Raw genomic sequence first — 16,550 nt, 5'->3', positions numbered from 1 at the left:
TGAAATCAATATCTTTAAAAATGTGGAAAACATCCAGAATATTTATGTAAATAGTATTCTACTATTGTTTAACAGTGTGATTAATTGTGATTAGTTTTTAATCACATGATTAATCGCGATTAATTTTTTAATTGCTTGACAGCCCTACTTAGTTTACTTGTCTGTTGGTGCAACATGTTATTATGAAGGATAAAAGCAGCATAGCCTAAGGCCTCCAATTACACGCTAGTAAAGCACAATTCACTCCATAAATTCATTCTCCTCTATACAAAGACCTAGAGGTCAAAGCTTAGTCCTGAAAACTAAAAGCAAAGTAAAAGCCCTTTGCTTGATGGAACCAAGCAGAAGTCCTCCCATTCAGCCTGCAACTAGGAACTAGCAGAGCCATGCAGTTTGACCATGGCTGATGCTAGTAGGCATAGAGAGGATAGAAAAAAATCATCCATGGCCCCTACCACAAGTTTTGGGGCAGTGAATCTATGCTATGCATCTGGTCTGTCATCATTTCTCCTTATGGCAAGCAGTTCAGAACTACCATAAAACTCGGCACCATGGCATGTACGCGGGTTTCAGAGTGGGAAAGGCTGCAGCATGGCTTCTCATATAGAGAAACCATGGTATTTCCATGGTAGTATGAGCCTTGAACTCCCATGTGGGATGTGGATAGAAACCGGAATTTGTTATTAATTAATTGGTATTTGAGTATTAGGGAGAATTTAGGCCGACAGTGGGTACATACCAGAACAAATTCACCCATTAACTTCAGTGAGTTCAGCACATAGTAGTTTGGTGCTTTTACACCAAAATAGCAGCAAATATTTGTTTAAAACAATTCTTGTCAATAGACTGAGAGATTTAAAAGCACAGATATTTAGAATGTGGAGGATATTCTCCACCACACTGCATCCATTTTAAGGTACATCCAATTTTGGACCTCAGATAATTGAAATGTCCCTTTAACAAGCTGTTTCCCTCATCTGTGAAAATATATTATGGGACTATAATTTTGCAAATAGTTAGGACAATACCAAGATGTATTAATGATAATAAACAAGTAAAACTAGCAAAACATGATATTTTCACAAGTTTGAGAAAAACAAAACACTTTGCCACAAAAGCTGTGTTTGCTGCAAAAACAGCAAAAAATCGTACTGAAAATGGTGAATATCAGGCTGGGGCATATTTACAAAAAATTACAATTTTTCCAAGGGACAGGGGTTTGTATTTTAGTTGTGAAAAGTTGTGTTTGTTGGCAGAAATGATTCACCCTAGTTCACATTTTTGAATATTCATTAAAATAACAGGTTTCATACACAAACCAATAAATACAAATAAATACTTGAAAGTGAAAACAGTTCATGTTGCCCAGCTGCACAATAATTCCAAATTTCAGTTTGCACCATATGCTAGTATATAAAAAATGGGTCCTACCTCTCCCGCATATTTCATTCCATCCACAATGTGCTCAGAGCCATGGTCATTAGAAGAACCCCAATGAAAGTGAAGTTGACGCAGTCTGTAGATACCTGGGAGTGGTCCACTTCTCAGCACTGCAATTGATAACCCACATCAATATTTGGCTCAGAACTTTTTCAGGAAACTTTGCTTCACAAGAGAGGTTCATATATTTACCAGAGAGGAGTCCAAACCTTGAAAGTTTTGAGCACCTCCTGCAAATTCAAATTATTTCAGTGGGAGTTGAGGGAACTCAGCACCTTGCAGAATTGGGCCTATATCTTCCTATAACTAGGGTACATAGCCTTATTTGATTACATAGCTGTAGAAACTGCCTGAATCAGGGTCAAATCACAGAATGTGATGCCAGTTACCGAACAGGTCCCCTTCCTCTAACAGCAGCATGTACTGCAGTTTGGGGATGAAGCATGCTAAGGATGGCCCACTATCAGTGCCGGCTCCAGGCTTTTTGCTGCCCCAAGCAAAAGATAAATAAATAAATAAATAAATAAATAAATAAATAAATAAATAAGGGGTTGGAGTGCTGCTGCCGAAGCAAAAAAACAACAACAGCAAAAAAAAAAAAAAAAAAAAAAAAAAAATGGAGTGCTGCCACTGAAGCAAAAAAAATAAAACCCGGAGTGCTGCCCCTTGAAAAGTGCTGCCCCAAGCACATGCTTAGAATGCTGGTGCCTAGAGCCGGCCCTGCCCACTATACTACAAGGGGTCCAGCACCTCAGAGGATTGGGTCCATATACATTAGGTAAGGACAATTACATCCCTGGATCTGAAAAGACAGGGAATAAGTCCATGCTCAGCTCCTTTCTGAAATGTCCTAGAACTAAAGCATCTAAAGAAAGCCTTTCATGTGTTCTCTCAGAAATGTAATACTGTATGTAGGCAGTTTGTCAGCAGGATCAGTAGCAGCTGTCAAGGCCATCAATTGTCCATTAAAACAGACTTGTAAAAGCAAGTAATCCTGTTTGAGGGGAAATAATGACACAGTATTTTCACTTGTGGACTATCACCAGTCATTTTAAGTCTGGCACCAGGTGAAGCTGTAAGACATTATGCCAAAAAAAAGCACTTTTCTCTTCTATAAATAGGGCTTAATTTGTGCCTAACTGATTTTGATCCAGACATAATGACAAAAGAATATGGCTTAACTTTAATTCATAGATGCATAGATTCCAAGGCCAGAAGGGACCACTGTGATCATCTAGTGTGACCCTACAGTATAACACTGTACAAAAATTCATGGAGACTATCTTTTAGAAACATGTCCAATGGTAGGAAAGAGTTTCTCTTGTTTTGTTTTGTGTAATACACTTTATTAGAGTATAATGAAAAAGTCTGAAGGTAACCTTTAATCTGGTAGATGAAATCTATCAAATACACATTTCACAAAAATTTGGGAGTCCAGATCACAAGGACTAAACATAAAGAATCCAAAGACCAAGTCTACAGTGGAGACTTCTGCATGGCTTAAAAATTAGTAAGAGGGACCTTTATTTTGTTTCAGCTTGTGGCCTGGAACCAAATTCTTTGAAACTGTTCTGTTCCTGTGCTGCAAGAAATGAAAGGATGGAAGCTCACTTCCACTTTAAAAAAACATGGGATGATACATGGGAACAGGGTTTGGGTAAGAAACATACATATCTCCCTTGAAATTGTACTTAGGGATGAAGGGAACGTAATGTGTCATTATACCGCTTACACAGAATTACCTATTGTTAAAATCAAAGGCAATCTGTTTGTATACATCATGGAATAATGGCACATTATTTTCACTTGTGGAAAATATTATTTTCTAGGACTTGAGATTCACAGATGCCAAGCTGAACTTGTCCACATATGAAGGTCTCCAGTAATGTTTTATAAAGGTGCTGTCATTAAACCAGTGAGCTGTGGACAATACTGTAGAGATGTCACAACCTTCCTGCTGCTGATGCTCCCTGTGTGAGTGGGCCCAAAAGGAGACACAGTGAAGTCTGTAGTTTTCTTGTGGTTTTATCCTGGCTCTGACTATATTGGATCAAACTGGCTTTCAGGGTCCTGCAGCTGTAACAAAGAAGATGTCTACTCCATCCCTTCTATCCATAGACTTTTCAATGTATTTCTTTAAGCAGGTGGGGATGCAGATTTTTGAGTTCTACCATCCATGATCAGAGGAAGCAGAACAAGAGGACAAGCTATTTGGGTTGTAGTTCTCCTAGACAAAAGAAATTCACATGCTTTGGGGTATTTTTTTCTTCCATGGTTCCTTCATTTTCAGTAAATCCAATTTTAATACTCTGATGGACTAACACAACACTAGGAGATACGCCAGTTTTGCAGGTGAGTTTCTGATATTCCATGAATAGATTAGCAGTAGATGCTAAGGGATTGCGTAAAACAGTCACATCCCCAAAATATTTATTTTATGAATTGTATTGATTTGGTTAGGGAGATTTGCATGTCCAATTCCTCTGTTACCTCAGAAAAAAAGAGAGGTAAGGACACAAATACATAATTTGACAATGGCTGTAGAGGTCCCCTCTGACATTTTATAGATAAAGAGAATCTCAAAAGGGTGTTCTTATATTCTGTTTGATTTTTCCCACAGAACAAAATTCCTATTGTAAGATGTGTCTGCTGCATTCTTCCAACCTGAAAGCAAAAGTCCTGAAAGCATAACTATAACAGCATCCCCTTAAATCCTGTGAGATTCCTTGACAACTGCTATCTGTCCATGAGAAATCCTTAACTGCAGAATTATCTTGCTGCTGTCTTTACAATAGATGGAGAAGATGTGGTCCTGTCCAAGGAATAGAGAATGCATCCTTCCTGCAGCTTTGCTTGGGAACCTACAGAATCTCAATTATTGGCAAATTTGGTTGGCAAAATTCCATCACTAGAGTCTCCCATAGATGAGGAATGTTTCAGGGTCTGGGGATGCTTCCTCCCAAAGGGTCTATTTACCACCAAATTGTCTGTCCCTGGAATATGGTGAGCAGTTTAAGTTTCCAGATGTTATGGACAGTGGTCATCTATGCTGACCTGGTTTCCTAGTTCTAAGGAATAGAACAATCATATTTCCAGTATTATTTTCCATCCCATTCTTTTTGCAGTCTAACATTTTGCTTGCTGTTTTTGAATGCTGCTTATTGAGCAGAGGTGTTTAGGATAAGATGAATAACTTATCCTGTACCCAGGATAAAAATGCATCCCATAGGACAAACACAATTACCTTTCAATGATACACAGTTGCCAGGAATGCCTGAAAATTTCCCCATAGTTTGGATGCATAGGAATGAAGAAAATGGTTGAGTGTAAATCTGTTTTTCATTGAAACCCCCCTTTTTAAACCTTGAATTTAAAGGTTGACCATGAGAAATGGGTGGGCACTCATAAAGAGCTGCATGGATTTGCATGTAAGATTGGATTATATCCTGTAGTGGACATAGGCATCATGAAAATAGAGTTTATTCAGCCACCCATGAGAGTTTTCCTTTGGCAGTACTTTTGGTCCTGATGGATTTTCTATTATCTTTTCCTCTAAGTCTAGGGTGACAAAGCTGTCTATATTGATTCACAAAGTGAGGCCCCTTGCACTGGTTTGGTGCTAAGGTGTACTTGTCTGATTCCTATCACAGGGCTGATAAGATAATATTGAACCTTTTCCAAGTCTGAACACAAAACCTAAAGCATTCCTGCCTTTGCCGATGACCGCTTTGGCTGTGGATTGGAAAAGAATCTCTGCAAGTGAATATAGAGTGCTGCACATAAAAGACTCGGATAGTTTGAATGTCTTGTCTTGTAAGTCAGTAAGAAAACTCTGCTTACATATTCCAGAACCTGCATCGCCCAGTTGGTGAGGTAGTCTGCTTTGAGATGCAGCACACAAGTGAAGGTTGAAAATTCTCTTACAGGCTGGATATTGCAGCCTCTTGTTCTCCTTCTTTCTTGGCTTGAGGGTAATTATACAAGCCACAGCACTGGAGATGCCCTCTTTCTTCCTTAACTTCATCAATATAACTATGCCTCTGGAGGACTGAACTGTTTGGATTAGGGATCCCAAATAGATTAAGCAAAACTTTTCCTATCCATGATATCTGCAATACTGGCATTGGTAACCCAGCAGTGAGTCTGGTGTGCAGGCTAGGCATTTCTGTAGCCTCTTCAAAGAGAATGTCCCACATTCCCTTCTTCTGTTCTAGCTCTAGGCAACCTCACATACACAGCAAGGACACCTGGGAACCCACAGTGTTCCAATGCATATAATGTTTATCATGTCTTACTCCCTCAGCTATTTCTATCCTATTTGGAAACACTTTTATGGAAAACTAAAAGTGGACAAAAGCTTCATCTACATTGAGAGTGTCTGGACAGCCTACTCTGAAACCCCAGTCACACCTCTCAGCATCTTTTCATGGTGTCAAAGCATGGGATTGCAGAAAAGGGCAGACAAGAGGCTCCTAGTGGAGCTCAGAGGCTCTCTCTAATGACGTTTGTGTATGCAGCATTTCTGGTGGGTGAGAGGTGGCTCCTTCAAAATGGTGTTGACCCTCTTTAGGCATTAAGCTGAGTGTTTGGCTTTATGTGTGGGCTTTGGGATCTGGGAATTTCCCACAGTTTATTTCTTAAGGAGAAACATTGTGGCCACAGTAGGGAATTCAGATGTGACTCCCTTAGGATTGCTGTTGTTGGGCTCAAGTAACTTGGCTTAACCCACTGGGATGCACCTCGCCAGTAGTGAAACAACCCAAGAGAGTGGTGTTAGGGAAGTACTCACAACATTTTGGTTCCCAGAGGGTTCTTGGTCAGTGACTGATTCTTACTATGTGTGTTTGTACACTGATCTTGGATGGGGCCCTTGTCACTATGATACATGTTCCATAAATAGGAGAGGACAGTCTAAAGCACTTGCTGAAATGTAGTGATCCCAGCACCTATTTAAAAGAGGCCTCTGTCACAATGTGGGGCCTGTTACTGGGTGTGCAGAGACAGAGGTCTGGTGGAGTGGGGACTCTCCATTTCCTGCAGCGCCCCATGGTTATCCGTCATGGAGCTGTTTTATGACCAGCAAGAGACTGCATTTGCATCCAAACAGTGCAGTTTTTTAGTTTTCAGTGAGGCTGGCATAGCCAGTGAAGGTCAATGCTGTGCAGGAGGATGCAGCTGAGGGGAGCAGAGACTCTTCCATGTGGCTCATCTGTTTGAGGCCAGGTGACAAAAATCAGTTTGGCACAGAAGGTCAGCCCTGTTTATAGGCATGAGGAGTTCTTGTCCTTGCAAACAAGTCTTAAAACCCTTAGCTATGGCCAGATCTACAGAGCCAGGTGGTAACCCACAAGGGAAAATAATGAGGCATTATTCCCCAAGATAGAAAATGTTGCTTTACAATAAAACAAAGGAACAATATAGTTAAGAAATGTTACAGTTCATTACATCAACGATGCATTAGAAAAAACCCATACATAAATAAACATTTGCTGAGCAGAAGCTATCAGTACCCTCATCCTCATTATGGCTAATAAAGTCAGTTAAGCATGTTTCCAAAAGGCCTTCAGTACATAGTTACATCATTCACATTTTTAAATGGAATTTTCACTCTAAGCAACTGGTAAAAAGGGAAGATAACACCAAAAGAAATACTGGGTTTATTTGTATGTAAATTTGATATTATTGAAGGATGAGTACACTTAATATACAAAGGAAAAAAGTACAGTTTTCTCACACAGTTTTACAGTACACATCAATGATGACTTACAACACAATACATCCTGCTCTTTCAGTTCAGGGCCTCTTTTGAGTAGAGACTGCTTTAAAATTAGCTCCCAAATTCATTGTCTTTTGTGATCTAATGCAACCTGTGTCTCTAGAGGCAGAAAACATGTAACCCACTCCACTACTGCAGCCCCAGAAGACCTTGTTTGAACAGCACTCAAGGTTTGATCTCCAACAACAGCATGGGCATGGAAGATCAAAGTTAACATCAATACAATTCTTAAATCCTGTTATGCCTAAGCATTGCTGGTCTCAATTTAATGCTAGCTATCAGACATACTGAAATGCTTAGTGTTAAAAGATGTGCTAAGCACAGAGTAAAAGGTTTAGCTTTGTTGTTTGTCTTTAGTTGGCATATGTCCGATCCATTGGGGTACATAAGCCTTATGCTAGGTTTTAGCTGTGCAAATTCTTCTAACTCTTATTGACTTTAGTAATACTTAAATAAATCATCATAAATAATTTGCAGTTATATAAAGTCTTTCACCCAAGGATCTCAAAATGCCATTCAAAAGTAGACAAGCATTGCTATCTTCATTTCACTTTTACATATGGGGAAACTGAGGGACAGAGGCTAAGTAACTTACCCAAACTCGCACAGCAAATCAGCGGAAGAGTTGGAAAGTCAGCTAGCAGAGTTTCCGGCTAATGACCAGACAATGCTGACTCCCTGTAATGTGAATTGTGGGACTAGAAGAGATAGCAGCACCTTAAAAGGGTATTCTTTAATGGTTTTTGGAGCTCTCTAAATTACAAATGGCTTCGTTTTAACACTCAAAACTTTATGAAAAGGCAAGGAGCTGCTACCATGAATAAGGAACTGGGAATAAGGAAGCAACTTCAATCTCATAATTTTTTGTAAGATTAGACCAAAACACAAGTCCAAGCTCAGGTTACATTTCTCCCAACTAAAAAGAGTTATTACTGTTATTTGTCCTCACTATTTCTATGATTGCAGAAGCCAAAAAATGAACATATGTTCATTGAAAGTTGATAAATATAACATTCTTTATGAAATACCAGCATATACAATTCTTCACATTAAAATTCTGTTGGTAAAGGTTTTATGAATGAGCTACGTTCCAAAGAGAAACATTTCTATGAAAGGCTGTAATGAGGCAGTGGAAGAGCTGGCAGGAAGACAAGGGGGAGACTTGCAGGAAAGTGTGTCTGAACACTGCATCTCCAGCCTCCTGTCTTGCAGCCATCAGAAAATCAGTAGCAGGAGGGGTGGAAGTACAGATGGCCAGAGAATTTGTGCATGGAGCATCAGGGGAGATGCCAGAGGTATCTGGTGGAGTGACAGAGCTAGAAGAAGGAGCCTACCCTGGTCAAGCTCCCCAAGCTGGACACTCAGCAAGGTGCTGTGGTTGGATCCAACAGTGGATTTATGTGCCTTTGCACTTCCCTGGGCCTCAGCAGGCCTCAGACACTGACTCCGGCTCCAGCCTCCCTAGCATATTTTCTGAGTACAGTTGCTCAGTCTGTTGCCCCCTTCACAGAAGTGGGACCTCATGATCCAGCTGCCCTAGACCCCCAGGATCAGTCCTAACTCCCTCTAACACACCCAATACCTTAGGCACTCCCATTTGCAGAGCTCCACATTTTGGGGACTCTGGTTTACAGTTTAACACTTCAGGGACACATGATAGTTGAAGCAAACAGACATAGATTTTGCAAATAGATTTCTAAAAAAACCCACCACTTTTGGTCACTTTTTCTCTCACAATCAAACACTTAATGAGAGCACCCAGACTGAAATACATTTAGACAAGAGCAAACTTTTCTGCACTTTGGGACAGCAGTGTGGAATCAATGTCATATATTATTTATGTATAAGCATTTAATAATTTACCTACGATTATTTATGATTATTATTTATTTGCTTGACAGTAGTCCCTAGGGCAGGGATCGGCAACCTGTGGCCCGTGGCCCATCAGGGAAATCCGCTGGCCGGTTTGTTTACCTGCAGCATTCACAGATTCGGCCGATCGCAGCTCCCACTGGACGCGGTTCACCATTCCAGACCAATGGGGGCTGCGGGAAGCGGCGTGGGCTGAGGGATGTGCTGGCTACCGCTTCCCACAGCCCCCATTGGCCTGGAGTGGCGAACCACGGCCAGTGGGAGCTGAGATCGGCCGAACCTGCAGACGCCGCAGGTAAACAAACCGTCCCGGCCCGCCAGGGGCTTTCCCTGATGGGCTGCGTGCCAAAGGTTGCCGATCCCTGCCCTAGGGGCTGTAGTCATGATCAGATTACATTAGACTCTATATTGAGCCACCCTGAAGAGTTTACAATCTAAGTATGCATTGAGAGACAACAGGTGGATGCAAGAAACCGATGGGACCACAAGGAAATAATGAGACAGTCTTGGTGAGCATAATCAGCAGTGATTATGGAGGCCTTTAGTATAGTGCAGCTACATTTCTTTAATAGTGTAGCTCAGGGGTCGGCATGCGGCTCGCCAGGGTAAGCACCCTGGCAGGCCGGGCCGGTTTGTTTACCTGCCGCGTCCGCAGGTTCGGCCAATCGCACTGGCTGCGGTTCACCGGCCCAGGCCAATGGGGGCTGTGGGAAGTGGCGGCCAGCACATCCCTCGGCCCGCGCCGCTTCCCGCAGCCCCCATTGGCCTGCAGCAGCGAACTGCAGCCAGTGGGAGCCACGATCGGCTGAACCTGCGGAAGTGGCAGGTAAACAAACTGGCCCAGCCCGCCAGGGTACTTACCCTGGCAAGCTGTGTGCCAAAGGTTGCCGACCCCGATGTAGCTCATCAATGATAGAATTCCAAAGCAAATGCCACTAAAATGAAAGTAATAAAGGAAAAAATAACACATTAGGAAGAAATGCTAAGTGATTGCCGTGAAGGAGATTTGGTTTTGTCTTTGCTAGAGAACTAATCAAAATCCCATAACTATTCCCAGTCTGTTGTGTGCTTCTGTTTTTTATTTTATTGGCTAATTCATTTTATATTCATTTTGACTATAGATTTGTTTTCATGAACCCATCAAAGTAATAAAAAAAAAGTTACGATGTATACACACTTAAATATTTAAGAGCATTGAGTCTTTTAGCAAATTCTCTCATACTAATTATTATTGTCACTACTAGCAATACAGCAATAGTAGTTGAAGCTTACAGTCCAATTTAAAAATAACTTCATATTTTGTGCCAAAAGAGCGGGTCTTTCACTCTACAATATAAATGGACAATCATTTGTTTTCCCTTTTTTTAGCTTGGTTATTTCACATATTACAAATAAATGGCACAATCCTGCAGACCTTACACTCAGGCACAAGGACTGCTGCATAGGGTCCAAATTGGAGCTGGCCAAAAATCAGATTTGCGGGAAATGTCAACATTTTAAAATTTGTTTTCCTTTTGAAATGTTGTTTTCTTTCCAAATTGAATGAAATGGTTATCAAGGCTACATCTTTACAAGTTAGGGGTGTGATTCCCCTCCTCACATACACATGCTTGTGCTAACTCTAACTCTCATTGAGCAAGCATGAGTATAAATGGCAATGAAGCCACAGTAACATGGATAGCAGCAGCAGCGGCACGGCTTACCCATGACAAATACAAACTCACCTGAAACCACTGAGCACTTACTTGGCATGGCTAAGCCTTGACTCTGCGGCTACCCATGGTACCACAGCTACACCGGTATTTATACTTGTGCTAGCTCGATGAGAGCTAGTGTGAATATGTACACACAAGTGTGAGTATGTGTACCCAAGCTGGGAATCACATCCTTAGCTTGTAGTGTGGACGTAGTCTTAGAAAAAAATCAGTTTTGAAAATTTGTCATTTCAAAACATTAAAATTTGAAACAAAGCTACACAATTCCAACACAAAATTTTGATTTATGAAGTTTTTCATTTTAATATTATTTTTACATTATTTCATATGTCAGATATTATTTCATGAAAAAAAATGGTTTCTTTCAACAAAACAGCCTTTTCTGACAACAAACTCTTTTGACAACACTTTTTAGAGGGGGAGGGATAGTTTAGTGATTTGAGCATTGTTCTGCTAAACCCAGGGTGGGGAGTTCAATTCTTAAGGGGACCACTTAGGGATCTGGGGCAAAAATCAGTACTTGGTCCTGCTAGTGAAGGCAGGGGGCTGGACTCAATGACCTTTCAAGGTCCCTTCCAGTTCTAGGAGATAGGTATATCTCCATATATTATTTTCATTATTATTATAAAGCTTCTTGAGATGTGTTCACATGGCAAGGTACTTTGTGAACAGAAATGATGGCTGTTGTTGCTAGTCTGCATTCAGAAATATTCACTAAAATGCTCTGCAAAGATGAAAGCAAGCTTTGATTTCTAGAGCTGTAAGAATTAGAGCTGCAATACTATTCTCTTGATTTCCTTTTTAACTCAATAGTGAAGCAACTTCATAGCTTATTGACAGCAACTTTTCTATGAAGTATAGCCAACGGTATCAGTATGAAATTCCATTTGTTCAGAGATGCTAAATGCTGCTGGCACTTGTTAAAAGATATTGGCATGTCTCTTAAATATGTATGGCTGCTCTAAGCCTGAAGAGCCACATATGATATGTGCAGCACTTTGCATGTGGTTGTAAAGAATGTGTGGGTAAACAGGTTTATCAGAATGATGATACTTTTAGAGTGTTAATGTTTGCTTTAAGGAGTTCATTTTAAACTGAAGTTTCTCAGCCCTTTCCTTTTGTACTTGAGGACTCATTGAGGGCAGAAAAGGTGGGGGAGTTGCGTTGTATGTAAGAGAGGAGTATGACTGCTCAGAGCTCCAGTATGAAACTGCAGAAAAACCTGAGAGTCTCTGGATAAAGTTGAGAAGTGTGAGCAACAAGGGTGATGTCGTGGTTGGAGTCTGCTATAGACCACCAGACCAGGAGGATGAGGTGGACGAGGCTTTCTTCTGGCAACTAGCAGAAGTTGCTAGATCACAGGCCCTGGTTCTCATGGGAGACTTTAATCACCCTGATATCTGCTGGGAGAGCAATACAGCAGTGCACAGACAATCCAGGAAGTTTTTGGAAAGTGTAGGGGACAATTTCCTGGTGCAAGTGCTGGAGGAAACAACTAGGGGCAGAGCTTTTCTTGACCTGCTGCTCACAAACAGGGAAGAATTAGTAGGGGAAGCAAAAGTGGATGGGAACCTGGGAGGCAGTGAGCATGAGATGGTCGAGTTCAGGATCCTGACACAAGGAAGAAAGGAGAGCAGCAGAATACGGACCCTGGACTTCAGAAAAGCAGACTTTGACTCCCTCAGGGAACAGATGGGCAGGATCCCCTGGGAGAATAACATGAAGGGCAAAGGAGTCCAGGAGAGCTGGCTGTATTTTAAAGAATCCTTATTGCGGTTGCAGGAACAAACCATCCCGATGTGTAGAAAGAATAGTAAATATGGCAGGCAACCAGCTTGGCTAAACAGTGAAATCCTAGCTGATCTTAAACGCAAAAAAGCTTACAAGAAGTGGAAGATTGGACAAATGACCAGGGAGGAGTATAAAAATATTGCTCAGGCATGCAGGAGTGAAATCAGGAATGCCAAATTACACTTGGAGTTGCAGCTAGCAAGAGATGTTAAGAGTAACAAGAAGGGTTTCTTCAGATATGTTAGCAACAAGAAGAAAATCAAGGAAAGTGAGGGCCCCTTACTGAAAGAGAGAGGCAACCCAATGACCGAGGATGTGGAAAAAGCTAATGTACTCAATGCTTTTTTTGCCTCTGTCTTCATGAACAAGGTCAGCTCCCAGACTGCTGCACTGGGCAGCACAATATGGGGAGAAGGTGACCAGCCCTCTGTGGAGAAAGAAGTGGTTTGGGACTATTTAGAAAAACTGGACGTGCACAAGTCCATGGGGCCAGATGTGCTGCATCCGAGGGTGCTAAAGGAGTTGGCGGATGAGATTGCAGAGCCATTAGCCATTATTTTTGAAAACTCATGGCGATCGGGGGAGGTCCCGGATGACTGGAAAAAGGCTAATGTAGTGCGCATCTTTAAAAAAGGGAAGAAGGAGGATCCGGGGAACTACAGGCCAGTCAGCCTCACCTCAGTCCCTGGAAAAATCATGGAGCAGGTCCTAAAGGAATCAATTATGAAACACTTAGAGGAGAGGAAAGTTATCAGGAAAAGTCAGCATGGATTCACCAAGGGCAAGTCGTGCCTGACTAACCTAATTGCCTTCTATGATGAGATAACTGGCTCTGTGGATGAGGGGAAAGCAGTGGATGTGTTATTCCTTGACTTTAGCAAAGCTTTTGATATGGTCTCCCACAGTATTCTTGCCACCAAGTTAAAGAAGTATGGGCTGGATGAATGGACTGTAAGGTGGATAGAAAGCTGGCTAGATCATCGGGCTCAACGGGTAGTGATCAATGGCTCCATGTCTAGTTGGCAGCTGGTTTCAAGCGGAGTGCCCCAAGGGTCGGTCCTGGGGCTGGTTTTGTTTAATATCTTTATTAATGATCTGGAGAATGGTGTGGACTGCACTCTCAGCAAGTTTGCAGATGACACTAAACTAGGAGGCGTGGTAGATACACTAGAGGGTAGGGATCGGATACAGAGGGACCTAGACAAATTAGAGGATTGGGCCAAAAAAAAACCTGATGAGGTTCAACAAGGATAAGTGCAGAGTCCTGCACTTAGGACGGAAGAATCCCATGCACTGCTACAGACTAGGGACCAAATGGCTAGGTAGCAGTTCTGCAGAAAAGGACCTAGGGGTCACAGTGGACGAGAAGCTGGATATGAGTCAACAGTGTACTCTTGTTGCCAAGAAGGCTAACGGCATTTTGGGCTGTATAAGTAGGGGCATTGCCAGCAGATCGAGGAATGTGATTGTTCCCCTTTATTCGACATTGGTGAGGCCTCATCTGGAATACTGTGTCCAGTTTTGGGCCCCACACTACAAGAAGGATGTGGAAAAATTGGAAAGAGTCCAGCGGAGGGCAACAAAAATGACTAGGGGTCTGGAGCACATGACTTATGAGGAGAGGCTGAGGGAACTGGGATTGTTTAGTCTCCAGAAGAGAAGAATGAGGGGGGATTTGATAGCAGCCTTCAACTACCTGAAGGGGGGTTCCAAAGAGGATGGAGCTCGGCTGTTCTCAGTGGTGGCAGATGACAGAACAAGGAGCAATGGTCTCAAGTTGCAGTGGGGAAGGTCCAGGTTGGATATTAGGAAACACTATTTCACTAGGAGGGCGGTGAAGCACTGGAATGCGTTACCTAGGGAGGTGGTGGAGTCTCCTTCCTTGGAGGTTTTTAAAGCCCGGCTTGACAAAGCCCTGGCTGGGATGATTTAGTTGGGAATTGGTCCTGCTTTGAGCAGGGGGTTGGACTAGATGACCTCTTGAGGTCCCTTCCTACCCTAATATTCTATGATTCTATGATTTAGCAGAAATACTACAGGCCTAATCTTGCAGTCCTTACTCAGGCAAAAAAACTCACTGACGTCAATGGGACTCTTGCCAGAGCAAAGACAGCAGGATTTCGGGTCTGTCATTAGCTATTTTTCTTTGTCAAAATAGTATGATCACACTTTTCAAAAATGATATTTTGCATTTACATAGGCATTCCAGCTGTGGACCTCAAAGCCTTTCCAGTGAATTTCACACCTCTCACAGAAAGCCTGAGGATTTGGGCTCCATGTGGGTGGAGTGCAGAGTGGCTGGGGAAGTAAAATCCACCCTACAGCCAAGAGCAACATTCTGTGGCTGCTGTGCAGCCCCTCTCTTTCCCCTCATCCTCACCTGAGACTATACCTAGGGGCTGCTATAGCAATCACAATCTCCCTGCTGCAGCTGTGTTGAGTATTGGGGGCACTGGATCCACAAAAATGCAGATATTGGACCACCCCCAATGTGGCCATCTGTGTTGGTATGTATAGGGCCAGTGCATATAACATATTAGCATATAGAGCACATGTTGTCTTCCAAGAACTTTGCAAACATTCATTTGTAAAATTTCTTCAGGTAAAACCCAGACTAACCTGATCTATCGAAAGTGTCATCAAACACAACTTTGCAGGTTCTCCCATTGTTCACTATGGCCCTAGCTCCGACAGGATCATATCCGACAAACCAAGGCAGAAGAGAGGGTTCATAATGGACATCTTTGATATTGATTTCAATAGGTGACTGATTGTCTCCTTTGGCAATAGGGTAATATTTGTGCCAGTGCTCAGGTCCTAGGAAGAAATGCAAAAGGAATGTCATGAAAATCTCTTCCACTTAGGCATAAAGTTGACATCTGTTTAATACAAATACAATCAATGTTACACATTATTCATACATCGCCTCACAGCTGTGCCATTCACTGCGGATATTTTTCCTCCTTTTGGTTTCCAGACGGGGGCATTTGAAGCATTAGCCGTGACTCCTTTTAAGAAACTGTTTTACAGATGAATATTGTGCTTAGCCATCGGACTGCACTGCCCCTTACAGTCGGGGCGCTGGGGTTGGCCGCCTGGATTGCGGCGCTCCCGGAGCTGTCCAGTAGCCACTTTCCGGGTGAGGGTGGAGATCGGACTGGGAACGTGGGCTGATCTGGCTGTAAAGTTGTGCCCAGATTTATTACAATGGAAGCAGAAGATGCAGGAGCCAGGAGCCAGCCCCCACCCAGCCCAGCCCAGTCTCACACCTTACAGGTCTGCCGGACAAGCGGTGCCGGACAGATGCTGTGACAGCGGAGACCGGGCTGGCCGCGAGCGCTGCAGGCTCCCGCCCCAGGGGATCTGCGGGGCGCAGCGGGGTCGCCCTGCCCCTCACTCACCGTTGTCACTGTCATAGCCCCACTGACAGGATTGCTGGGCCATGCTCTCGGCGCGGGGTCTCAGCACTTTGTGCCTGGGCTGCTCTGACCGCTCCTGCAGGACGGTGGCGCCGGCTCCGCCAGGGGCTTTTATAGGCTCCCGCCAACTCCGTGCCCCCGGTCGGGGTGGAGAGGGACAGAGGGGGCGGGTGTGTCTGGCCGGAGCGCAGGGGGCGGAGAGAGCGATCCCCTGGACTCCCCTCTGGCAGCAGCCGGGCAATCAGAACAGCCGGGCGCGTCTGTGCGCAGCAAGGGCCCTGCTCGCCAGCCCGGGGCAGCTCGCTCTGCCCCGCTGCCCTGCGCGTCTGGCTCGCACCTGGCAGGCTCGGCCCCCGCAGAGCTAGTTCCCGGCTGCAGCCCCACGCGATCGTTAGTTTGTATTTTTAATTGAACGAGGGGTTTGATCCGTCTCCCTCTCGGGAGGTGGGTCTGGGGAAGCGGGCGGCAGGTACGACTGATGCTCAGCAGCGGTCCACATATTAACCAGACATTCTTCGTGCTGCCCTGTGCTGAGAC

The 16,550-nt window shown here is 43.4% G+C and overlaps 1 protein-coding gene across 1 annotated transcript in view; it reads right to left on the bottom strand.

Moving 5' to 3' along the window:
• Nucleotides 1–16,211, bottom strand: part of LOC135981758 (carbonic anhydrase 3-like) — a 31,971-nt gene extending 15,760 nt beyond the window's left edge. The window contains exons 1-3 of the mRNA XM_065585838.1: nucleotides 15,996–16,211; nucleotides 15,214–15,411; nucleotides 1,432–1,550 (exon numbers count right to left, since the gene is read on the bottom strand). Coding sequence (XP_065441910.1) covers nucleotides 1,432–1,550; nucleotides 15,214–15,411; nucleotides 15,996–16,038 — 360 coding nt within the window. The 5' untranslated portion in view covers nucleotides 16,039–16,211. The remainder of the gene's footprint in view (nucleotides 1–1,431; nucleotides 1,551–15,213; nucleotides 15,412–15,995) is intronic.
• Nucleotides 16,212–16,550: the final 339 nt, after the last annotated feature.

The sequence above is a fragment of the Chrysemys picta genome, chromosome 2 (assembly GCF_011386835.1).
Source record: "Chrysemys picta bellii isolate R12L10 chromosome 2, ASM1138683v2, whole genome shotgun sequence".
Taxonomy (NCBI): domain Eukaryota; kingdom Metazoa; phylum Chordata; order Testudines; family Emydidae; genus Chrysemys; species Chrysemys picta.
The sequence above is the reverse complement of the archived record's forward strand: the minus strand, read 5'-3'. Positions and strand labels throughout refer to the sequence as shown.